Raw genomic sequence first — 26,096 nt, 5'->3', positions numbered from 1 at the left:
ATTAGTTCAATTCCCAAAATGTACCTGTGAGAGAATAAAAAGACAGAAAAAAAAATAGTAGCGCGAAATTTTCGTGTCCTTTTTACCCTGTTACAAGGGGATTTTTGAATATAAAATAATTTTTAAAAAAAGGATAAAAATGTGTTTTATCTGAATAGTTTCTTTTTTATCTCAGTAAATATTCATTTTTAAAATAGACCCAAAGTGCTTCCAAACTTGCTTCATTACATTAGTCTACATCTGGCTCGAATGTTTAGCCCCCATGTCCTGTTTTTAGGGACCAGTTTCATAGAAGCACCCAATTACATCATATATAACAGTAAAACTACTTATCCATGCTGCTATACTGATGAATGGTGGAACACTGATCATTTTTTGTCTTGTCTTGACACTCGATCAAGTACCTGCCTAACAGGTACAATGTATGTTTTGTTGTAATGCCAAATGCAATCACTATGTCTGCAAAACAAATCTACCCACAGGTATAAATAAAGTAACCTTGAACCTTGAACCTTGAAACATTGGCAAGACAATAACAACATGTAATTTTCATTGTTCTGGTGATAATACTTCCATGCCACAACTTAAATAAGATATTGTTTGCAGAAGGTACATGTTTCCCCTTAAGTAAAGCATCCTGAGTACTTCCTCCACTGGTAATTTTCTGCAGTAAGTCTACTCAATGCTATCTATTTTTATTTATTTTATTAAAGAATCACAATATGTGCACTACCTATCACAAAGTATCAGCTACTGGTACTGTCAGCATAGTTAGTGGCCTTGAATAACCCATGCATGAGGATTCCTAACAATAATTTCCCACAGTGTGAGGGAAAGCTGACAGCTGTTGAAAGAGAGAGTGTATTTTGAGGAAGGGATAGAGGTCGAAGGATAAACGCCAAACCCTAAACTGAACATGGTCCGCTGCTGTCAGCACTTCTTCCATATCACTTCAACAGGTGGACACTTAGATGTTCATTCTCAGTGCGATAATTTAGAGCCAGGTTTAATGTTTGTTTTGGTTACCTTTCACAGTGTTGTTAGGCCTGATGCGGTATACTGATGCTACTGTTATGGAAAAAAATACTGCTAGTAAATGAATCGACTACAGTTTGCAACTCAACACTGGAATGATATTAATGTTTTTACGCAATTAATTTAATAATAAAATGTCATTCAGTCATTTAATAAACAAGCAGCAACCTCTGGGCGGAAATACACAATTCCAGCCTGATACAAAAAAACAGATTCGATCTCTATATCTAATGTTCCCATTATTTAAATCACCTGAATAAGTCATATTAAGGGTTATGTTTGTGTATAATTAATGGTGTGACTCCAGTGAGTGACCTGTGGATGCTCTTTGTGGGTTTTAATTGACAGACCCACATGTATGTTGGACATATGGAGCTTCTGTTTATTAAATAATAAGATGTTTTATTCCTGACATATCTATTAGAGGTGTGCTGAAAAATAAATACATATAAAAATCTTGATTCTCATTTACTACAATTCAGAATCGATTTAAAATTTCCCAAAATTGATTTAAAAAAATAAAACAAATCCACCGGCAGTCTCACACCATTTGCGCAATTAGCGGCTAGCGCGATTGGTGGTTAGGGTTAGCGATTAGCGGCTAGACCGGCGTAGATCATGAGGATCCTTTGCACACCTATAGATTGAAGCAGAAATCATTATGAATCAAAACGTTTTGAATCAAAAATCATTTTGAATCGAAAATCGATTTTGAATCGAATTGTAGCACCAAAAATCGGAATCGAATCGTGAGATAGTAAAAGATTCCCACCCCTAGTTATGGCTGAAATAACAAGACTGTCAGAGGACTCTATCTTAAAGATTAGTGGTACTCCATTACAATACACAGTCTGTTAGTGTAACTTGGTTATAGCTGCGAATGTAATTAGATTAGTTATATGGTCTGTCAGCCAGAGTTAATTAACTGTGTATAATCGTGACCTCAACCACTGGTTTATGAACTGTCATCCTGAACCTAGATAGTTTATGTTTTAGCCATCACCATGTTTGCTTTTTGGATCCATAGTCACCATATTTGGACAAAAGGGGTGGAGCTATGAGAGACCGAAGGGTTAGGGGTGAGCTAATGCTAAATGCATGCATAACAAAAATATTTTACAGTCTTGTTAGTGTAACCTGTTAAACACAACTACAGTGGAGTTGTCTGTCAGGAAAAGTGTATTTGAAGAAATTAACTGATGCTGTGAAAAATCTGACTGGGCAAATGAGGTGTCAATCAAAGTCTGACATAGTAGATGTCAAATCTTCCTATATTCACCCTTAGATCTAAATAATGAAGGAAAAATTTAAAGATCAGGACCAGATTAGATGCTAGAGGATCCAGAAAAAAACAGAAACTGCACTGTAAAAAAAAAAATCCAGTTGTTTTTACAGAAAAATAACTGGCAGCTGTGGTTACCAGAACAATACTGTAAAAAGCACATCAAACTGTAAACATATTTTTGGAGTAACATGTAGATTTCACATTTTAAACATGTAGATTTAACATTGGATTTTTTTTTTTTTTTATATTTACATGTTTAAAATGTTAAATTTACTTTTTTTGAATTACTTTTTCATTTAAAAAGTATGAGAATATTCTGTTATTTCAGCATTATGGTCTTGCAATTTAAACGACACCCCTTTGTTTTTCACTTTACAGTTTTATTTTCTCAAAACAATAGAAATACATAATTTCTACTTAAAAGTCTGGTTTTGTTAGCTTGCTCTTCCTGTAAAAACTACAGCTATATTTGATGGAATCGTTGACACAAAATCTTTTCAAATACATTACTTTGCATTATATTTTCACCTAGAGGTTTTTTATCTTCTTATTTTACAAATTTTGGTGTTAATTCTACGGTCATTTTTTACAGTGTGGATTAAGCCCTGGAAAAAACTCAGCACTATTAGAACTTTAACACACATCTACATTGGCTTCATTTTGAGGCAAGGTGCTTACCCCTTTGTTAATATAATAAAACTGACACTGCTGTATGTGTTAACATGTGTTTAATATGAGTGTTAGTTTTCATTGTGGTTGATATTTTTAGTAGCATTAGCTTGGCAAGTTTCACCCATCCTTAGCTCCACTTTCTTGTCAACGTATTGTCAAAAATAAAGATGTAACGGCACCAATCTTAAGGCTTAAAAACCCTAGTCCACAAACCAATGGATGACATCAGGATGGCTCTGTGTACTTGTTTTATAAATATTTGTTTATAAATGATATAAACATACTGCAGGCATGACAAATGGATGACAGAGAAGTGCAAAATAGTCACAGAGAAATATTTAGTCTCAAAACTATTCACATTGGCAGAGATGCAAATATATTATGCAACGCTTGCTCAGTAAAGGTCCAGAGAGGTTTGCAAGCTCATCCTTCAGAAATAATAATAATAATGATGGAATAATTATGTGTAGATTTCATACATCCTGTATGTGTCCACTGTATCTGCTCCTGCTGACAGTCCAGTTTTAATCTGTAACTCCACATGTTGTCCTTCAATTCATTGTTTTTATACTTTTTTGGTTATTTAACAGCACTATCTAGACATTATCAGGACAAACAGCTTGATTGTTTGATGTTTTTAATCACAATGAGAGACCAAATTTGTCCCCAGAGAATAGATATTTGTTATTATGCAATATTCACATTCTATGTAACAAAAACAATTATTTACTGTGCAGATTAATTTGATTAATAGAGCAAAATTAAGCTGTACTGTAATTATTTCAGATTAACATGTGTTTTCCAGAAAGATGTTCACTGACCTTGTTAAAATATTGTAAAAATTAGTGGTTTGGAATCAATAAATATGCAAGTATTTGTTTATTTCTAAAGTTTATCTTCTGGTTAGATGTTTCCTTGACATAAAAGTCCAGTTTGAATCTTTATGCATTAATGTTTTCAGGTTGCCATATCACACTTGAGAAAGATGCACTTGATAATACATGAATAGTTTTGTGAAGGTTTGAAATCAGATATTGACATATTAGTCATATTATCAAAGGTACTACATCTGCATCTGCTGCAGAGGATTAAAAGGATCAGTCACAATGTTTAACTCCGATTAATTGGGAAATCAAATTCTTTTGTAATAGAGCTTATAAAATCACTTCATATAGCTGTGGGGTTTAGAGGAGACTCTGTGGGAAAAACACACCAGTTCTCAGTCTCAGCTCTGCTTTCCCAGGGTTAATCCAGATCCTTGATCATGTGACAGAAGGAAACTTGACCACTTTCATAGAGACCTTAAACCTTGATGTGGTCACAAAAAATTAAGCAAATAATTGCATTACTAAGCCGCTTTAGAATAGAAGAAAGTGAAGCCCATATGGCTGCATGCCAGTGTGGCCAGTGGACCTGGCATATTTACCAGCTGAAGCAGCAATTGGCTCTGGACTGAAGGCAGAGTTGATGCGGGTCAAGGGGTTACGGACTGAATTGCTTGGCAGTGGTCTGACCATGGGAATGAATATGAGCAAAGTTTGTGTTTCTTTGCACAATGTGGTGTGACCTCTGAGGATATAGTTACTCCAAACACACACTAATACATGGAAAAGGCCTGCAGGATTCCAGTAATCCCTTGTATGTATTAGTGACAGTAGTGAAAATAAACCCAGTATGGTGCCTATACAGACAGACTGTCAAGGAAAACGTTTTCAGAATGGATTTATACAAGTGGAAACAAAGCTGATGATTAATTAGTGCTGGGCTGTCAACTTATATTTGGACTGATGTCAAAGCAAATTGACCATAATAAGGTTTTTTTTTTGTAAATGTGGCATCTTGATTGGCCAACATCATCTTATTTAATTTACACCAGACAAACCAATTAACTGGACACCTCAAACTGCTAAGTGGCTAGATGTTTCTGAGCCAATTTCTTTTCTGTTTTTGTTCCTGTACAAGATGGAATAATAGCGTTATCATTTTGGGTCAGTGCTCAGCCACAGCCAGCATCAAACCTGAACATTGTACCAAAGTTTCATGCTGCACATTTATATTTATTTTTTTGTTATACAGTATGGTGCACCATGCTCCATTTATTGTGAATGTTTTGTGTTTATGATTTATTTTTTTAATTATTATTTTAATAAACATTTATTTATTATTTTTCATTCATACAAAACTTGAACATCATGAATATCTTGAACATGGCAGAGAAAAAATAAATATATAAATAAATAAATGAATAAATTAAAATGAATATATATAAATAAAACAAAATAAATACATAAAATGAAAATAAATAAAATAAATCTCAAAAAGATGTGATAAACATTAATCTGACAGCATTACATAGAAACAACTGATTAAATAACATAATAAATAAAACTTAGGTATAGAGTTGAAATAATACTATACATGTACATTCCCACATCAAACAAAATGTCCCAATTTGTCACTTTCTCACCACCCCTTCATTATCACCACTCTAAATTAAATCCAAAAACATCTTCCAAATGTTATAGAATTCCGAAGTTCTCTTTTTAACCGTATATGTCAGTTTCTCAAGAGCCAAACTTGAGGTTAAATTATTTAACCAGAAGTCAAAAGAGGGGCGACCAATATTTTTCCAACACAAACCGATACACCGCTTAGCTTGTAATAAACATAAATCAGCCATTTTTCTTTCTTTAGCAGATGAAGAGCAGTTTACAGGATAAATGCCCAGTATACATAATTTAGGACACACAGGTATCGGACAAGATGTAATCTGGGAAACATATTTCAACACAGAATTCCAGAATTTTTGAATCTCATCACATTTCCACAAACAGTGATATAATGAACCCTGGTGATTATTACACTTCTTTTTTTTATTTATTTTTTTTATTTTATTGTTTTACCTGATACAGACATCACAGTAGCATTAGAACGCTAACATACTATGCACAATAACTGCATGGAAATCATGGTACAAGCTATAGAGCTCTGAGACAGCTGTTTAATGATGTCAGAAACAACAACACAAAGTTCATGGAAGCACAAGCGTGTGTGTGAATTTTACATCATCTACTGAACCTGGATGTAAAAGGATCAAACATAATGTGAAATAATGCTTTTTTAGAAATATGTTTAGTTTGATTCATTTTAACTGTAGTGCCTTTTCAGGAGTAAATGTGCACATATATCAATCATAGGTTAAAACACTGAATATAGAAGCCTGTTGCAGTATGAAGATTTTAAAGAGACTAAAAAAAAATAAAACTAAGTTGTAGAATTTTTGTTATTAGTGAAGACTGAAAGTTCCGTTGTGATATCAGTGCAATGAGGATCATTTATGACAATGCAGTATTAATACAAGCCGTATAAAAATGGCTACACTGTTCATTTTTATATGCAGGGAATGTAAACTTCCTATAATATGATTTTGCTTTTGCATTTTCTGAAGTATCTGCAGATCTCTGTTCACTCTAGATCAGCTAAAGAGAATTTTGCAGACTATGACCCTGCTGTTGGTGATGCACAGCAGTACTTTCATGTTTACATTGTCTCTCTAAAAGCGAAATATACATCTGAGTTTGACAGTCTAATGAGGAAAACAGACATGCAAATGAAGGCGCCAGGAATATTTAATCCTTGCTGAGAACACTAATGCTTGTTACATTAATAGCTCAAGCAGTAGATCAGTGACAGAACAACTGTGCTATCAGGGAATTAGGGGAAGTGGATTTCCTGGAAGAACCCAGAAAAAGAGCCAAAGAGTTGTGGAAAACTTTGGATGACTCACATGCTTTGGAAACACTGGAGCACAGGTGTCAAACATGCGGCTCGGGGGCCAAAACTAGCCTGCCGAAGGGTCCAATTTGGCCCCTGGAATGAATTTGTGAAATGCAGAAATTACACTGAAGATATTTACAGTCAAGGATGTTCGAATCATTTTTGGTCAATTCAGTCTCAACTAGGTCAGACAAGTAAAATACTATCATAATAACCTATAAATAATGAAAACTACAAATTTTTCTCTTTGTTGTAGTGTAAAAAAAAAAAGTAAAATTACACAAAAATGTTTACATTTACAGACTAGCCTTTTGCAAAAAATGTGAATAACCTGAAATTTCTTAAGAGAAGTATGTGGAATTGTACCAATATTCTTCCTCTTACTAAATGTTTTGTGTATTCATAAATCCACTGTGATCTGTAAGTTGTGATGCACATGTATAAATGATAAACTAAGGCGTAATATTGTTAAAATTGCACTTATTTTTCTTAAGAAATTTCAGGTTGTTTATATTTGTTCATGTTATGTTCAAGTACGGTTCGTAGATATAAACATTTTCATTACGGAATTTGACTTTTTTCACTCAAAAACAGAGAAAAAAACTTTGGAGTTGACATTATTTATAAGTTCTTATCCTATTATTTTTATTATTTTACTGGTCCAGCCCACTTTAGATCATATTAGGCTGTATGTGGCCCCTGAGCTGAAGTGAATTTGACCCCCCTGCACTAGAGTTTTAGCTTTTCTTTGGTTTTTCATTTCATACTTTGGGCTTATTTGGTCAATTACATATACTTATAAAGAAAAAGCTGCAGTAGCATGTGATTATTTGTGAATCTAACATGGTTTTTTTTGTCTTTTTCTTCTTCTTGCAGAAATTTATTCCCAGCAAATTTAGTGGCTGCAGCTTTCCGTTCTGTGAGTGCCAACACCTCATTACCCACACTCTGTCCTCTTTTCAGATACTTTACCCTTTTTATCACCATTCTCTGTCTACTTTTCTTACTGCCTGTGTCTTGTGTAGATTGTTCATCAGAATTTATTTCCCCTACCACGCGGATGCCACTCCACGTTCATTTACAGTGGCTGTAAATCCACTGAGCCTCATAATGCCTCCTAATGAGAACACGTTGAGAATAGAGACCGCTGCTCTCTCCTGCTCACCGCAATGCCTCTTTTTCCTTGTCCTTTACCAGCCGTTACCATGGCGAAACCATTCCATTCCTGCTAGCCTAGCAACGTACCTCGCCTCGCTGCTCTTGAACGCGTCCCGCTACACTTCCCAGAATTATGATCGTGTCTCTTAAGGCTAAAATAAGAATCAGGAAAGTTCAATATTTGGGGATACCAAATGGCTATGCACACATAAAGGCGAGTGCGCACATGCTTGCATTCACATACTGATTGAACCAAGGCCAGTGAATTATAAACTCACACACACACGTTACAGGAGGGAGAGTAAAAGGGGTTTCAAAGTACATCCAGGTCAGAGAGTTCAATATTTACCCCCCTACCCTTTCCACAGAGTTTATACTCCGTTAGAGCCCCTGTGGAATGGTTCCAAGTATGGATTACACCGCGAAAGCAGAGGAGAAGTGAGATTTACACAAAATGACAAGCAGCTAAATATTTAAACAGATGAAGTGTGACATTTATTTATAAAAGGTCTCTGTCATATTAGTTTTGCTTCTTTTGCTGGAGTATGTTTGACTTTCAGGGGTAGCCTCATTTAAAGTCTGTTTAGCGCGAGGGAACCTTCATTCTATAGGGGTATTTAAAGAAAAACCATTGCTTCAGTGTTGGTTGGGTTTTTTTTCTGCCTGAAAAGACGGTCTGAACTTCAATAGACACTGTCCAAGAGGCCCCCAACTCTACATGCATATATACACTCCATTTTATAAGACCAAAAAACAAGCTTTGTTCCATGTAGTTTATAGTTTTTTTTCATTGATTTCTTAACACTGGATTAAAGATCTGTCCACAGAGGTTAAGAGAAAGAAAAGTTCAGTGACCTTAAGAGAAATAACTCTAACAAGTGGTGCCAGACACAACAAACCCCGCCCCTCGCACGTATCGTAGCGTATTTTGGCATCAAACCAACTGATGTCTTCATGTCTATGCATGTGCTGATGTCAGCATATCAGTTGCCTCTATATATGTGCCAAGTTTGAAGTAAATTGAAACAAAATTGAAGTTTTTATGGACATTTGAAATTTCATCCATTATTGTTTATTATTTTTTTATTGTTTATTGTTCATTCGCATGTATACAAGACAATAAAACATAATAATAATAACAATAAAAGACATGCCAGGGAAGCCAAAAACCAAAGTGGTTTATCGTGGGCCTCCCTAAAAACTTAAAATAAAGAAAGTATTTGCAATGTCTAGTAATGATATACAATCATAAGCAAACAAAATTAACTAAATGAAGGAAATAAGTCAAAAACAAGTATAACAAAAAAACTATATACATCGTGAGCAGCGCACGTGGAAATAAATAAGAATCGACAAAACTACGAAACAAAATTCAGAATAAAACTAATACGTTTTCTAACTAAGAAAAATGATAATTGAATCAAGGAAAACAAACAGATCAGGTGAAAGTAGTGCTTGGGTGTTCTATGAAATCCAATTTTAAGAGTTTTTTGAATCTGGGTAAGAGCACACAGGTTTGATTATAAGTAAATGGGAGAAGAAAAAACATTTTAAAAATTCATAAAAATTTGAACTTTGACCTACTTATCTCAAAATGTAATCATATCTATTCTGGGTCACTGGCAATCTATGAACCCAATTTGGTTTTAATTCAATCAATAGTTTTGCTGCTACATACATGTGAAATTTCGCCCATTATAAGTAAATTGGGGATAAAAAAAAAAGATTTTAAAAATTCATAAAAAATTGAAACTTTCACCTACTTTTCCCAAAATGTAATGGCATCTATTCTGGGTCACTGTCAATCTATAAACCCAATTTGGTATGAATTCAGCCAATTGTTTTGCAGCTACAGACATGTGAATTTTCACCTATTATATGTAAATGAGGAAAAAAAAAGATTTTAAAACTTCATAAAACGTTTGAACTTTGACCTACTGTTCCCAAACAAACAAAGAAACAAACTGAACCAAAAACAATATCCCTTGCCTCCCCTTCGGGGGCAGGGTGATAACCTCTTTCTCACCCATCCTCATAAAACCACACATCTGAACTAAATGAGGGGTTGAAGAACTAAAAGAGCCAAAGTTTTTATCTCATCACATTCCTCGGTTTGGCCCAGATTGCCTACTCAGATCTTCCCAGAGTACAGACACAAAACAGGAAATGGAAAAGGCAATTCTATATTTGCACAATTAAAAAGACAATATTACACCAAAGATGCATAAAGATACTACTAACAGTCTAATTTGTGTTACCACAATGTTTTTTCCACTTCTCTTAATGACATAACATAGAAAACCAGGGTGACCATCAGAGGCAACTTGAAACCTAAGCCAATGTGAAATTATATTAAATTGTAATACCACTGATGGCTACTGGATGCTGCCTTCAAAAAGGCCTTTCTCTAAAAATGCTTAATCACTAACCTTTTCCCACAACAACTTCTGGTTTCATTTGCTACATTTGGACCAATAGCAAATAGAGAGCTTTGACGTTTGGATCTGGTTATTAAATAAAACAGACAACTTTCCTATAGTTACTTTACTGATGTTACAGTAGTAAGACAATCAGCGTGTCCAGTTAATATTTGTCGAGGTTTATCATTTAACTGTGTCAGTAAGCTAGCGTTTAGCCTTGGTTCACCCCTGACCCCTCACCTTTTCCCATCACCTTTTGTTCAAAGGTGGTTAGTGCTGGCTCCAAAAACACACAAGATGGTCAAAACACAAACTCCTCACCTCAAAATGATAATCGAAAAACCAACAGATGACGTCACAGTGACTTGGTCCATTTCTTCTACAGCAACCATCACTTGAACAAGATCTGAGCTGGTTTTCAGTCCTCATAACATTAGTTCAGCTCAAGTTTATGGCACACAAGCTCACACAACTCTTACACACTGAACCTTTAATGATAATACCTCAGAAAACACATTACACTGGCTTTACAAGCAAAAAGCTTCAAGCTAAAATGGATACAGATTAACTTTATTCATTACAAGGGGAAAGCCACCACAAAGATAAGTAGAGAGACTTAGCATTTTGTTAGTATTATTATAATTATTATAATTTAACCAAATTTGGGAAGAAAGACAAGCGTGCTAGCTGGCTATAGTTATAATGCATATTGGGTCAAAATTTGGATATGGGTGTTACTCAAGAGGAAAATTTGCCTCTGAGCTACTTTCAGATTCCTTCTACTGTAAGATTTATGAATCTATTATATAAATGTACACAGATGCCTATATGTAATACCATTTTGTCATATGTATTTTTTTTTAACAACTTTATTTATCATTTTTCCATATCAACAACATTGACATCATTAAAGCATTTCTTACAAAAGTTGTGATCTTGCTCCCCACCCCATCCAGGTGGCATCCCCACAAACACATCCACATAAATACTCACATATTAAACGGGCAAACAGAATACCAAAAGAAGAAAACAAATATACACAAATACAAAAACCAGACAGACAGAAAAAAAAAAAGAAAAAAGACTCAAACCAGTCTGTGTTGATCCTTATGGTCATAACACCAACATTCTGGACCTCAGCCAACCTGCACTTTTGCCATTTATGCAATTACTCTAATTAATCTTTACTAAAATATGTAAGATTTAGCACATTTTTATCTCTAAAGCAGATGATTTCCAAAACATTGCAAACTAGTGTGCTTAAGACTGTCAGATCACCCACCTTAGACTTAGACAAACTTTATTGATCCAGAAGGGAAATTCCTTGGAAAAACTGTAGCAAAAAAGGAAAGTAAGTGAGAAGAGATAAAAGCAATGAATAATATATATAGAATGCACTAATGAAGCAGAAAAAAGTACAAGATGGAATGTATACAATGGAAGTAAATATACACTATATACATACAGGTGTGAAAGTGACTAAAATGCAGTAATGTGCACCTGTAGGGTAAATATTGTCAGTTTAAGTACTGGACACTACATGTTTGCTGCTCTTGTATGCGTTAGTCTCTGTATGTACTGGTGTCACGTTTCTTGGACTATAAGTGGCTCTAAAATGTTCATAAGCACACAGCTCAAATTTAATCTTGGTGGTCAGTGTTGCAAAAACAGTCTGACTCTGGAAACACTGCAGCAAAGAAACAAAAAGAAAAACCTTTTCAGACATGATGAAGGGATCTGAGTTATCTTAAGCTAATAATTACTGTATCTGACTCTCATCTGTATTTAATGTCCCTTATATGGTAACAGTTAAACTTGAGTAACTGCTGCTAAACTGCTCATGTTACAAAGTCGAGTTACAACAATCATTTCCTCCTTTAAAAACCTTTATTTCCTTCAAGGGGTGCTTGCACAGGTCTTGAAAGTCTTACAAAGTATAGAATTTTAAAATGTTGTTTTCCAGACCTTGAAAAGTCTGGAATTTTGTGTGAAAGTCTTAATAGAGGATTGTAAAAAGTTTATCACACGTGTCGTTACACAGCCCAACACAACCTTATTTGCTCTTAAATCTGGCTCGTAGTCCAACTCCACTCTCTTTTTCTTTTTGTTTAATTATTTATGCCTGATGAGTGCCATACCTACTAATATGATTGCTTTTATTTGTTTATTTATTTATTTAATCTCAGATTGGGTTGCACTACCCAGGACTTTGTAGGGTGGGGGGTGGGAATTGTATATATGTTATGTGGAAAATCTAAAAGTATTGTTTTTTTTCTTTTATGACCGCCACTTTTTTTTTTTTTTTTTTTGCCTTGATTCCAATAAAAAGAATGTTTAAAAAAAAAAAAGAAAAAAGTTTCTCTTATCGTCGAATTTTAGAGTATGCTCAGTGGCACATTATCTTGTAAGATATGCATGAGGACAGCATATAATATTTGTGTGATATCAATGCACTTTTGTGATTTTCATATGTTTTGAAAACATTTCTGTCAATAAAACATAATTTCCTGCAAATTATGCATTCATTAATTCATACATTTATTAAGACCCAAACATCCACCATCGACCAAAACCATCTACTGATCTGAACTCTTCATCCACTAATCCTATCAATACATGTAAATAACTGATGTAAAATACAGTTCATCATCTTTTCATGGTCATCAGATATGACCCATTTGGACGTTCAGAGGCTCCGTAGTGAATGTGGAAACACCGTCATCTTCTACAACATTGATTCACCAGTAAAACCCATGGAGTTTGACAAATGACAGTGGATGGAGAGAGTTAATGATATATTTTACTGAAAAAGTCACTTTTTCTTCAGTTTTGTCTGTTTTGACACTATAACCTTTGACTTGACTCTGAGCTTTTATGAACATCTACATCGGGGTTGTCAAACATGTGGCCCGGGGGCCAAATCCGGCCCACCAGAGGGTCCAGTCTGGCCCTTGGGATGAAGTTGTGAAATTCAAAAATTACACTAAGATATTAACAATCATTCTAGTTCAGGTTCCACATTCAGACCAATATGATCTAAAGTGGGCAGGACCAGTAAAATACTATTGTAATAGCCTATGAATACTCACAAATCCATTTTTTTTACTTTTTAAATGTAAACATTTTCATGTATTTACACTAAAAGAAAGTATAATTTCGCAAAAACTATGAATAACCTGAAATGTCTTAAGAGAAGTAAGTGCAATTTTAACAATATTATGTCTGCAACTGATAAACTAAAGCATAATATTGTTAAAAATTGCAGTTATTTATTCAGTTTGTTCATGTTATTCACACTGTTTAAAAGGATAGTTTATAGATGTAAACATTTTCATTCGCTCTAAAACACAGAGGAAAGTTTGGAGTTGACATTATTTATATATTATTATGTTATTGTTTTACTGGTTCGGCCCACTTCAGATCAAATTTAGCTGAATATGGCCCCTGAACTAAAATGAGTTTGACACTCCTGATCTACATGATAAGTTAATGAAACGTAGAAAAACAGATGATTTTCAACAAAAAAAATGCTAAATTCAGAGGATAATATTATGATGAACGCTGATAAATCACGTAGGAAAGGTTAAATAGAGAGAAAAATTCATTTGGAAACTGCCACAGAAGTCACACTGGGTCCTTATGGGTTAAAATGAACTCTTGTACTACACACAACAGGTACAATCTCAACCAAAAAAGTAGGAACAAAAGTATAAAAATACATAAAGTCAGGTCTTGCAGAAAAAAGTCTGGAAACGTCTGGAATTTTTTATGTGGATAAAGAGCAAGCACCCTGACACACTGCTAATTAGAGTACGGACATACATGATAATTGGTAATCTGAATAAAATATTGCGCAAAATTGGGCTCTGACTTAAAATGGGGATAGAGAAATAATAGCAAGCAGCAGAAGGAGACGATGGAACACAAACATTTTACGAGATTTAAACATTTTTGAAGAATAAATGAACAAACAGCAGTGACGCAAATGATCTATAATTGTGTCTTTTCCTTGTGTTGCAGTATGCCACTGACTACAAGATGGTCGCTATTGGGAACGATACCAATGGAACCATCCTCTATCAGAAGGTAAGACAGAAATGAACAGGTGTATACAATGAGACACAAAACCATGTACATATTCAATCACATACAGTCACGGTCGAGCAACAGTGTTTATTATAAATACACACTGATATAATTGGATTTGTTGTGGCTGAGCTCCTGTCAGATGTAACGTCACAGTCATTCTATTTAATACTAGATGAAAGATATGTGATACTGTGCAAAAGGCTTAGTCCACCTTTAGTTTTGTTGTTTTTGCAGGGTTGAAATGAGCATACATACTGTATATTTCTCATTTTCTTTTCTCCAGATACAAGAATATACAGGAAATATGTGCACAGCCTTAAAAGACACTCAATACACTGAATTAAATGGGTTCTAAAGGTTAAAGTGACTATTTACTGTGACCCCTGACCCTATGAAACATCTGACGTGTGTTAAATGAAACCTGGTATAAAACATCAGAAAATTAATGCTATAAATCTCATATTGTCTGAACAGGGTTAGAGACATATTAAGTGCAAAGGGGGGGTCACACTAAATACGACTACTTTGGGTTGTAGAGTCTGTGCATACTTCACATATATCCAGATTGGATCTTAATACAGAGACTCAGAAATGCATATGTGTAATTAGTACAACTTTATTAAACCAACAAACCTAATGTTCGACAAGTAAAGATGCTTGAAAAGTCTATTATGACTTTGAAAACAGGATGTGTCCTTATGAAGAGTAATCTAGGACTAAAGGTTAACTAAAGCAAGATGTTTGTTCTTGTGATGTTTTTTTTTAATTTGTTGCTGAATCAGTTATTAACTCTCCTGATGAGAGACTAATATAAGACCTGGTTAATGGTATAATGAAAAAACGCAATGGATAACATTTTGAGCTGGTAAAATATTTATTCAGAGGATTATAGACCCATTGAACCACATCTGTATGTGCACTGTTTGTGCACAGAAATGGTCATTTATTAAAGATTAAAAAAACGTATTCTGTAATTATTGTATGGTTTTTACAAGGGTCAAAGAACATGTTGTATGTCCTGTTAGTAGCAGGAAGATGAAGCAAATTTAAGCTTTAGTCTTAATTTACTAAGTCCCTTCTCCCCAGTTTATTGCTGTGTAATTTATTTGTCTTTCATTGTATGCATATATTATCATATGTTTACAATGTGTACAGTATGCTTGGTTGCAGTAATTAATAACCCCTTCAAAAATGCATAATATAAAAAATAATTATAAAAAAATATATATATTAAATAAAGTCAGAGTTTATCAACATGTGGTGAATGAGCATCACTTTCAATTACTCCCCTAGACTTTGTGTTATTTGCCCAAATGCATCCAACTCTCACAATAAAAAGAAAAAATTCATAAACATAAATCTGATTAACCATGTTAGTAAGTTAAAATGAGATTAAACCAGACCAAAATACATACATATATACATACATACATACAGTACATACATATATGCATACATACATACATACATACATGTATGCATACATACATACATACATACATACATACATACATACATACATACATACATACATACATACATACATACATACATACATACATGCATGCATGCACGCATACATACATACATACATACATACATACATACATACATACATACATACATACTGCACATACATACATACATACATACATACATACATACATACATACATACATACATACATACATACATACATACTGTACATACATACATACATACATACATACATACACATAAACTAGCTGCATTCAAAACTCTGCAAAAGTAAAAGTACTTAGTATTTCTTCTGTCTGTCCTCATGCATTAGCCTGTCAGTTCTTAAGGAAATAAAGCAAGTCTGAGATTATCCTGTAGGTAGATGTTAAATAAAATCAAAAGAGTATAGATTTGGTGCTTCAGTGCTAATCTGGTGATTGATTAAACCCTGACTGACTGTCCAACATTGGCTCACTGACAAACTCCTGCACAAACAGAAAAATGTGCAACACTGACATTTTATTTCTATGTATTGACACAGTTAGTTTGAAATCAGCTCTATGTATGAGTTTGATTTTTTTAAAAATCTTTTACAACAATAAAGTAGAACCAGTGATTGAAGAAGTATTCAGATCCTTAAGTTAAAGTATTACACCATGAAAATACTCTACTTAAAGTGAAGTTATGCATTCAAACCTTTAGTTAAGTCGAAGTATTTAAGAGTATACTCATCTTGGGGGAACACAAAATGAGATTTAAAGTTGCTAAAGCAGAAAAATATTTCTAGTACTTGAATGAAAGTACTTAGTTGCATCCAAGCACTGGTGAGTTTTGCCATAATGATTGTTTGTTCTGCAGTATGAGGGGTTTTCAACTGTCGGAGTGACAGGTCAGTGCGACCGACCACCAGTAGATCATGTGTCAGTCTAAACAGGGGAACAACAACAGCAGCCCAGTTTGGCAGGGAACGGGCTGCACATTTCCAAAACGCTGCAGGGGCTTCGCTGGAAGCAGTGGATGTTGTAATGATGGTTTTGTTCCGAGGAGTTTAGAGGCAGAGCAGGGTTATTATACAGGAAGACAGCTAGGACTGAAGCAATGAAAAAAGAACTTTGTTAATTGAGATAAAAGTAAAATGGAGGGGAAATTACATTGAAACTAAAATGACTTATGCAATAAGAACTCAAATGCGTTAGCTTTAATTAAATTTCAGACTTTAATTTCACTTTTATGTTTGTTCCAGTGATAATCAATCAAGGAATGTTAGTGGTTTAAGGTGTAAAATATTGAACCTTTTAATAAATAATTTTTTTTCAGTCATATTTGATGTCATGTAGGGCTACACCTTAAGATTATATACAATGTCGATTAGTTTCTCGAGTATTTTTTCAAACAATCGACTTGTTAATTGATCCATCAAGTGTCAGAAAATGATGAAAAATATGATCTTTGATTCCCAAAAGTCAATGTGACATCCTCAAATGTCTTGTTTGGTCCAAAGAAATTCAGTGGATAGTCATACAGGGGAATATAAGTCATAAAATATTCAAATTAAGGTAAAAAGTTAAAGGTTAATTCAGGCTCTACATCCTAAGACGATACAGAACAATAAAACATTGAAGACAAGGACAAATAGATTTAAGAACAGATTTTTCCCAACAGCAATCACCACATTCAATACAGAAAAACATATATGATGTGCAATATGTTCTTTAAGGAATCAGTGCAATAATAGAACGTTTGGTTGTGTGTGAGTGATGTGTTTCTGCTTGTATTTTTCCATTTTTGCCTATTTTTTTTACCCAAACCTTTTGATTAGTTGCTTTTATTTCTATTTTTACAGCAGGTTTTATATATACAGATTGGATGGCACTTAATTTTGTTATACATGTTACAATGACAAATAAAGATATTCTATTCTATTCTATTCTATTCTATTCTATTCTATTCTATTCTATTCTATTCTATTCTATTCTATTCTACTCTATTCTATTCTATTCTAATACATGCAGCACCTAGCATTACCATTAGCACTTTAGATAGTTTAGCAACAGTAATTTAGGAGGAATGAGCTTCCAATAAAGGCACTCAGGAAAATTGCATTAATATAGTTATGTAATTTTTTAAAATGTACAATATTCTATTCTATTCTATTCTATTCTATTCTATTCTATTCTATTCTATTCTAGCATGTTATATTATATTATATTATATTATATTATATTATATTATATTATATTATATTATATTATATTATATTATATTATATTATTTATGCACTCATCATAATAGTTGGAAAACTCAAACTAAGACAAAATTACTAACAAAAATGAACTAAAATGCATTAAAAAAAAAAATTATAAATGACACTTACTCTTACAAAACCAACAAAATAGTCCATAAGAGCTGCAGCCATTTCAGAGCTAAAGCGATTATAAATGTTCTCTGCAGGACCATGCTCAACCAGGCCATCCAAGAACCATTTGGTCAAATTATTAGAGGCATTTAATTATTTCTACATTTTACACACACACACATACTCTCATAATCTTCTAAATCCTGCTCCTTGTCCCTAGTGGCAGTGGCTTTGCTCCCACTGACCCACTATGAGAGAGCATTCGCAGGTTTCTGGTCTTGGATCAGGTCCAGGGTATTTGTCTGTCATGGGTCATGGTGGCTCGTCCCTCCAGTGCCCAGGGATGAAGCCGGTGGAGCTGTGAGAGTGATAAGAACAATGGGAGAAGTTGAGCTCAGGATTTGTCCCTGTCCTTTTTCATTACCCATCATCCAGTTCACCGAGTCCCTCCACTCACAGTGGCGCTGAAGCAGCCACACACAATCAACCAAGAGGTTTTCTCTAAACCACTGTGGCACATATCAGCAGTTATGTGGTTTGGAATGGTTACTACTGATGTCCTGTACACTGTTCTTCATTCATTAGACTTAACCAATGCTAAAATATTTCAATGTTCTCATCATGTAAGGTTACACGGGGATAATACATACGACATTCTCAGGTACAGTAAGTTTCATCAAATACACAGAACAGAAAAGGAGAAATTACTTTAAGGTCTGGCAAAGTTTTCAGATAATCCAAATGATGTTACTTCCTTCCTCGTGTTTCAGAGTTACGGTAAGAGAACCAGAAACAAAAACTATAATGAACATTTTTGTTTTTAACTAAAACATTGGGAATTTCTTATGATAAAAAAGACTGTAACATATATTATATGTGCAAATTAGATTTTTTATCTTTTTGTATAGTAATGTCCAGATAAAGTTATAGAGCAGGAACCGGTAACAAATACAATTTTTCAGTTTGCATGGTAATTTTTCCCCGCGCTCCCTGAAGGGGACGCAAGGGGAATTGTTTTTGGTTCAGTTTGTTTCTTTGTTAGTTAACACTGTAGCAGCAAAACTATTGCTTCAATTCATACCAAATTGGGTTTATAGATTGACAGTCACCCAGAATAGATCAGATTACATTTTGGGAACAGTAGGTCAAACTTCAAATTTTTAATGAAATTTTAAAATCTTTTTTTTCTCCATTTACTCATAATGGGTGAAATTTCAAATGTCTGTAGCAGCAAAAGTATTGCTTCAATTCATACCAAATTGGGTTTATAGATTGACAGTCACCCAGAATAGATCTGATTACATTTTGGGAACAATAGGTCAAACTTTAAATTTTTAATGAAATTTTAAAATCTTTTTTTTTTCTCCAAATTACTTATAATGCACGAAATTTCAAATGTCTGTAGCAGCAAAAGTATTAGTTCAATTCATTTATAGATTGCCAGTGACCCAGAATAGACGTGGTTACATTTTGGGATAAGTAGGTCAAAATTCACATTTTTTATGAATTTTTTAAAATCTTTTTTTTCCCCGCTTTTACTTATAATGGGTGAAATTTCAAATGTCTATAAAAACATCAATTTTGTTTCAGTTTACTTTAGTGATTTGATCTCTTGACTCTGCTGTGTGTTTCAGGTTCCTGTTGGGACAGAAACAGATGGCATGAACATCCTGGGATTGGTCTTGTTTGCTATGGTGTTTGGTGTGGCTCTGAGGAAGCTGGGAGATGAGGGGGAGGAGCTTATCCGCTTCTTCAACGCTTTCAACGAGGCCACCATGGTGCTCGTGTCCTGGATCATGTGGTATGTTGTGCTGCATTTAAGTTCTTGAAGGGTCACACTACTATTTTATTTGCTATTTACACCCTACATTCCTACAGTTTGACTTCTACGACTTGTATTTCTCAGGTACATCCCTTTCGGCATCATGTTCCTTGTGGGCAGTAAGATTGTAGAGATGGAGGACGTAGTTCTTCTGGTCACTAGTTTGGGAAAATACATCTTTGCTTCCATACTGGGTCACATTATTCATGGAGGCATCATTCTGCCGCTGATCTACTTTGGCTTCACACGAAAAAACCCCTTCAGTTTCCTGTCTGGCCTCATCACACCTTTTACCACCGCCTTCGCCACCTGCTCCAGGTATGTTTCTGTGGGACTTGATGAATTATGGCTGAACTGAGAAAGGAACAAGCAAAACAAGCAATTTTTTTTTTTTTTTTGAAGTTGGTAGAGATATGAGTTTTAGCACATCATTGTTGTAGACTGGTGTGGAAATGGACACACACATAAAATTAGGCATAAAATAATCTCACATAATAAGAAAAGTTAATCCCAGATATTGATAATGTCACAAAAAGAAGCACTGTTCAATAAAATAAGTTGTAGTAATAATATTTGGTGTTGACTTTGGAATCACTGGGTCACATGACAAGGAGCTGGTGGAAAAAAAATGCCTTTCTATTCAAATATTTATGTGAATCAATTCAATACATATTTGCATTTAATAGCGGAAATGCAGATTTAATAGCTATTGTGTAGGTAATGTATCAGATGTTATTACTATACTGGCCAATTTTTTTTTTTTTTTTTTTTTTTTTTTTTACTCATAATTAGCAGATATGCAGTTAATTTTCTATTGATTTGTGAATTTTCTGAAGAATTTACAGTTGAATTTCTTACTGTTAAATTTCCTCCTGATTTCACCTCTAGTTCCACTATCTGGCAAAAGATTTATTTATTTATTTATTTATTTATTTATTTTGTACAGAAAACAACATTTTCTTTCCATGAAATTTACAGAATATATCGTGCCTTGCAGAGTGCAGACCTTTATCTTTTATCACACTCATATAAAGGATCAATATTTTGCATAGAAGATAATTCCATCCAGTAGGCAGATTGCCAGTGCGTTTTTTTTTTGTTTGTTTTTTTTTTAACTCTGATGTGGAAAACCCCTTTAGATTTTAAGAAGAACTAAGACCATTTAGTGCAACTTTGAAGAGCTACATGACTGTGTGAATTGGCACCTTGAAATACAACTTATCCCATAAAGACCCAAACAGCCACTGGTATCCAAAAGCATCTACTGATCTAAACTGTTTAATATCTTCTGATCCACTAATCCTATCAATCCATGTAATAATTGGTGTAAAATACAGTTTGTCATCTTTTCATGGTCTTCAGATATGACCCATTTGGACATTCAGAGGCTCCATAGTTACCATGGAAACACCATCATCTTCTACAACACTGATTCACCAGTAAAACCCATGGAGTTTGATCAATGACAGTGGATGGAGACACTGGATTTATGTTCAGTTATTGAGAGATCTGACTGAAAAATTGACTTTTTCTTCAGTTTTCTCTGTTTTTGATATAATAACCCTCAACATTAATCTGAGCTTTAATGAACATCTACATGATCAGTAAATTAAATACAGGAAAATATCCCCAAAAAACAAAATACAGAGGATATTAATACAATAAATGGTGATAAATCCCTTAAGGATGTTTAAATAGAAAGAAAAATTTATTTGGGAACTGACACAAAAGTAATACTGGGTTTTAAAGGCTACATAAATATAATATTAAAGCATATAATGTATTTCCTGTGAATATTAAGCAGTGCTGTCTGATTGCTGTTTTCTCTTTAGTTCAGCGACTCTTCCCTCTATGATAAAATGTGTTGAGGAGAACAACGGCGTGGACAAACGCATCAGCCGCTTCATCCTCCCCATCGGCGCCACAGTCAACATGGACGGAGCTGCCATATTCCAGTGCATCGCTGCCGTGTTCATCGCTCAGCTCAACAACCACGAGCTGAACGCCGGGCAGATCTTCACCATCCTGTGAGTTCAGGAGATCATTTATGCCAAAAAAGTACAGGAAACAAACTTTTTGCTCTATTTTGTAACAGTAAATGATTGAATGTTTTTGTCCTGATACACAAGGTTATCAGAGCCACATGGGTTTACAAGATAACAGAGACTTAACTGCACTGGTTAACACCCCTGTTAACATTCTGTTACAGCTCATCCCCAAACTAAATGCTATTTTCTTTCCAAAAAAAAAAAAAAAAAAAAGTTTTACTATATAAATATTCAAAGGAATGTTAAATTAAACAGAGTTCCTTCCTAAAGCAGAACTCATAATAGAGCCCAGTAGATCTGCCTTAGTCCATCATGTTCTTTATATTCTTTATGTTAGCTTTTGATATGTTGTGTCTGTTAGTTTGTAATACGTGGCTTGTGAGCTAATGTTAAATGTTAAAAGCATTTGAAACATTACCTTGTTAGGTGCATGTGGCTTTCTTTCTAAGTTTCTGGCTTTTCCTTAATGTGGATGAAGCAGCAAAGTGCATTTATTAAACATTATTTTATCACTGGAAGAGTCAGTAAAAAAATCTTCACTTTATGACAATGCTGTTTTGGCCCCATTTTGGGTCCTAAGCTGAAAAGTGTATGAACCCCAACTCACTTCAACTAGATAATTTTATAAAAATGAACTTCATTTATTTCCTCTATATGTTCACTTCGCACCGTGGGGCCTTAGAGTCTTGTAATTTCAGTTTTCTGAATGCGATGCACATATGGCAAAAACTGACAATAAGGCTGACTTTGAGTTTTGACTTCTGTTTTAAAGAACAGTCAAACAAAAAGAATAAACTCACTTTCATTTTCATACAACAAACAAAGTCTGTTTTTATGCCCTTCCTCTAGGGATATGGTAATGTCTTTGAATGTCACTCTGTGTTTATGTGACAGTATTTTTGTTATTCATATCACTAATCCAGACATTTCTCTTGTAGGGTGACGGCCACAGCTTCCAGTGTTGGTGCAGCAGGCATCCCCGCTGGTGGCATCATCACCATCGCCATCATCCTGGAGGCCATCGGCCTGCCGACCAACGACCTGTCCCTTATGCTGGCTGTCGACTGGATTGTGTGAGTAAACTCACTGACATGTATTTGAGCACACGTAAGTGCATGTATCCAGACATGTCATCAGCGTCACAGAAATGATCAACCTGCCAAATCAAACACACTCTGTAACAGGTTAGTCAAGAAGCTGCAACACATTTTTACATCCAACAGAGGAATAAGTGATCCTGGTTTGTAAAGACCTTGTTTTCTCTCACAAGTGGCAACAACTTCTAATGTTCTGAGAAAAAAAGCATCTGTATTTATAGATAAGACATTATCTTTTTTTGTTGTGATTCTGTTTTTGCTGCTGAAGTCTGATAAGGAATATGCTTTGCTTTTGCCTGTATTTTACACTTTCCTAAAGAGAAAGTCATGTTATGTTCACTTCAAATTTAAAAACTATAAAAGAAAATGCCTTTTAAAGGATTACAGTGGAGAGGACAAGAACAACCAGCTTCATATGTGAGGACAGTGTGAAAACATGAAACGTTTGCTTTATCCAAACCTCTGTTAAGTCTAATCAGAATTTAGTAAAACTAGGTCTATAATGAGTCGGCCTAAGATTTAAAATGAGGCAGAGCTCTGTCACACAGAAAACTGAATCTGATTTTACTGATTTATACCAAAACTAATTAGATTTTAAACTATACAGAGATGATTGATGACCCAGATTAAAGGTTCAGTTTGGAATATTTGTGTGTGTTTACTGTACATTAAATTATTATCTGCCTCTATATCTAAGGTCACAGTAACTGACGTTGCACAATGTTTCCGGTCAGAGGCAGAGAAAAGACATTGAAGAAGTCAGGAATGAGAGTTTTCATGTAGAAAAAAGTAACATCTGCAGCGCAATCAGTTTTTTTTACAACTATATTTATCATTTTATAAGCATATTTAATTAATTACACAAGCTGTTATCCCCCGATCCCACCCCCTTCCATCTTCCAGGTCATATCCACATAAATACAAAGAACATCCAATAAATAAAAGTAATAATAATAATAATAATAGTAATCGAAAATAAATTAAGAAAAAAGAAACCATGGTTAAACCTTCAGTCTTATTTTTGTGCAGTGCATCCACAGCTGCTCCATTTCGTCATTCCACATGTCATCTGTTTATTTGCGTCTGTGTTTTTCATTTTTATTTTACGCATGTACAGTGATCGTACCACCACAGTAGTCAACGTGGAGGGTGACGCTCTGGGCGCTGGAATCCTCCACCACATCAACCAACAAGAGATGAAGAAGCAGCGGGAGCAGCAGGAGGACGAGCTGGCCGAGGTCCGGGTGGAGGCGGTCGCCAACACGCAGGCGGAACAGGAGACCTCGCCGCTCGTCACACATCAAACCAAAGCTCAAGAGGCCACGCCGGAAGCCATCGAGTCTGTCCTGTGAACTCAGCAAGACTATGAATCTTGCCTCTGACCTTGGATCTCTGTACACGTCTGATGTTGCTGCTGCTGATGGGACTCGGTGTCCACTCGCTGTGTGTCAAGTGCCATATCTAGAGTTTCTTTAGAGCGTTGGCCGTCTACAGTGGACCTAGTGCTGCTGTTGTCCAAAAGTCACATGGGCTTACATCTAAATTGCTGGGTTTCCATTCTATTTTTTATATTTTGAAACTCTATATTACAACATTTTGTAACAAGCAGTGACACACGATGTATGTAATTACCCCTTAAACATTCCCATAATTGTTGTGTTTCTGTTTATCTCATATATGAGATGCTCATGGCCAATATTTTCTACATTATCATATAAAAAAGTACATTTCTTTGTTGCTTTGTGGTTATCTGCAGACAGCATCCAACATTAACTACAAACACTAAACCCTAACCAAACCTTAACTCTTAACTCTGGGCTGACAATGGTTTCATTGAGTTTAAGTTCTCTTAAACTCGAACATTTTGATTTCAGTATTTTTCAGCTCTTTGGTTTCAGATGTATTTGTACTCATCCGGAGGAGCTGTTTACAAGTTGTGGGGACACTTTGCTGACCGTCAGCAGATAACGTCAAACATTAACCCTTCAGATGACAAGTTAGGCACCTGGCCTAAATTTTTTTTTGGATAAGCCTCTCATAACCTACTTACACATTTACCCACTGGCCCAAAATGGTAAAGCATTGAACGTTGAACCATCCAAAATCCTGTTTTTAACCTACATGCTTACATAGGGTTGACTGAAAGGCATTACATCTCGTCACTAATCCCTGTTCATCCTTATGTAAACACAGCTTTGGGTTATGTACATAATGATCTATAGTTGGGTGGAAAAGACCAAATAACTGAATAAAAACAGGATCAGGTGCTAATGTTAACAGTTTTTTCAGGTATAATCCTTAAAATTTGTTTCACAAATGTCTTTAAAGGGGTCATATTTTGCTAAACCCACTTTTCTTAGTCTTTAGTACATTTATTTGTTTATTTGGACCCTAATAGTTCAAAAAGTTTGAATTTGAACCCTCCAGGTGCTGCAGAGCTATCTTTATATTCATTTTGGCAAAAATAGACAGGATTTCTACAACCTGTTTCAATGCCTGTTTAATTTGTTATGTTTTATAAGTAGTTACATCACGACATTTGCACATATAAGGTCAAGACTTCCGACGAACATTTCTCCAAGTACGACATAATTGTTTATCAGCAGCAGTGGTTGTAGTAAAAACTGAAAATATGTGCTAACTTCGAGCCGATTAGCTAAAATGTTCAGTTGTTGGTTGTATTAATGAACACAAGTGGCTGAACGAGACAGAAAACACAGTCAACAACCTGGAGGCGGTCGGGCATGAAGTGGTTCATTTGCATTTAAAGGGCCAGCGCTCAAAACAACCTTTCTCATGTCATTAGTCAGAAATATTGTTGGAGATGGACCTGTGGAGTTGAATTAATGAAGAATTCA

At 34.8% G+C, this 26,096-nt stretch overlaps 1 protein-coding gene across 1 annotated transcript in view; it reads left to right on the top strand.

Moving 5' to 3' along the window:
* The window catches only part of slc1a4 (solute carrier family 1 member 4), a 29,665-nt gene extending 4,014 nt beyond the window's left edge, over positions 1-25,651 (top strand). Inside the window, exons 2-8 of the mRNA XM_030156821.1 lie at positions 7,646-7,688; positions 14,368-14,433; positions 19,906-20,072; positions 20,178-20,411; positions 21,926-22,120; positions 23,080-23,214; positions 24,356-25,651. Coding sequence (XP_030012681.1) covers positions 7,646-7,688; positions 14,368-14,433; positions 19,906-20,072; positions 20,178-20,411; positions 21,926-22,120; positions 23,080-23,214; positions 24,356-24,590 — 1,075 coding nt within the window. The 3' untranslated portion in view covers positions 24,591-25,651. The remainder of the gene's footprint in view (positions 1-7,645; positions 7,689-14,367; positions 14,434-19,905; positions 20,073-20,177; positions 20,412-21,925; positions 22,121-23,079; positions 23,215-24,355) is intronic.
* The last annotated feature ends 445 nt before the right edge of the window (positions 25,652-26,096 follow it).

This window comes from Sphaeramia orbicularis, chromosome 15 (assembly GCF_902148855.1).
Source record: "Sphaeramia orbicularis chromosome 15, fSphaOr1.1, whole genome shotgun sequence".
Classification (NCBI taxonomy): domain Eukaryota; kingdom Metazoa; phylum Chordata; class Actinopteri; order Kurtiformes; family Apogonidae; genus Sphaeramia; species Sphaeramia orbicularis.
The sequence above is the reverse complement of the archived record's forward strand: the minus strand, read 5'-3'. Positions and strand labels throughout refer to the sequence as shown.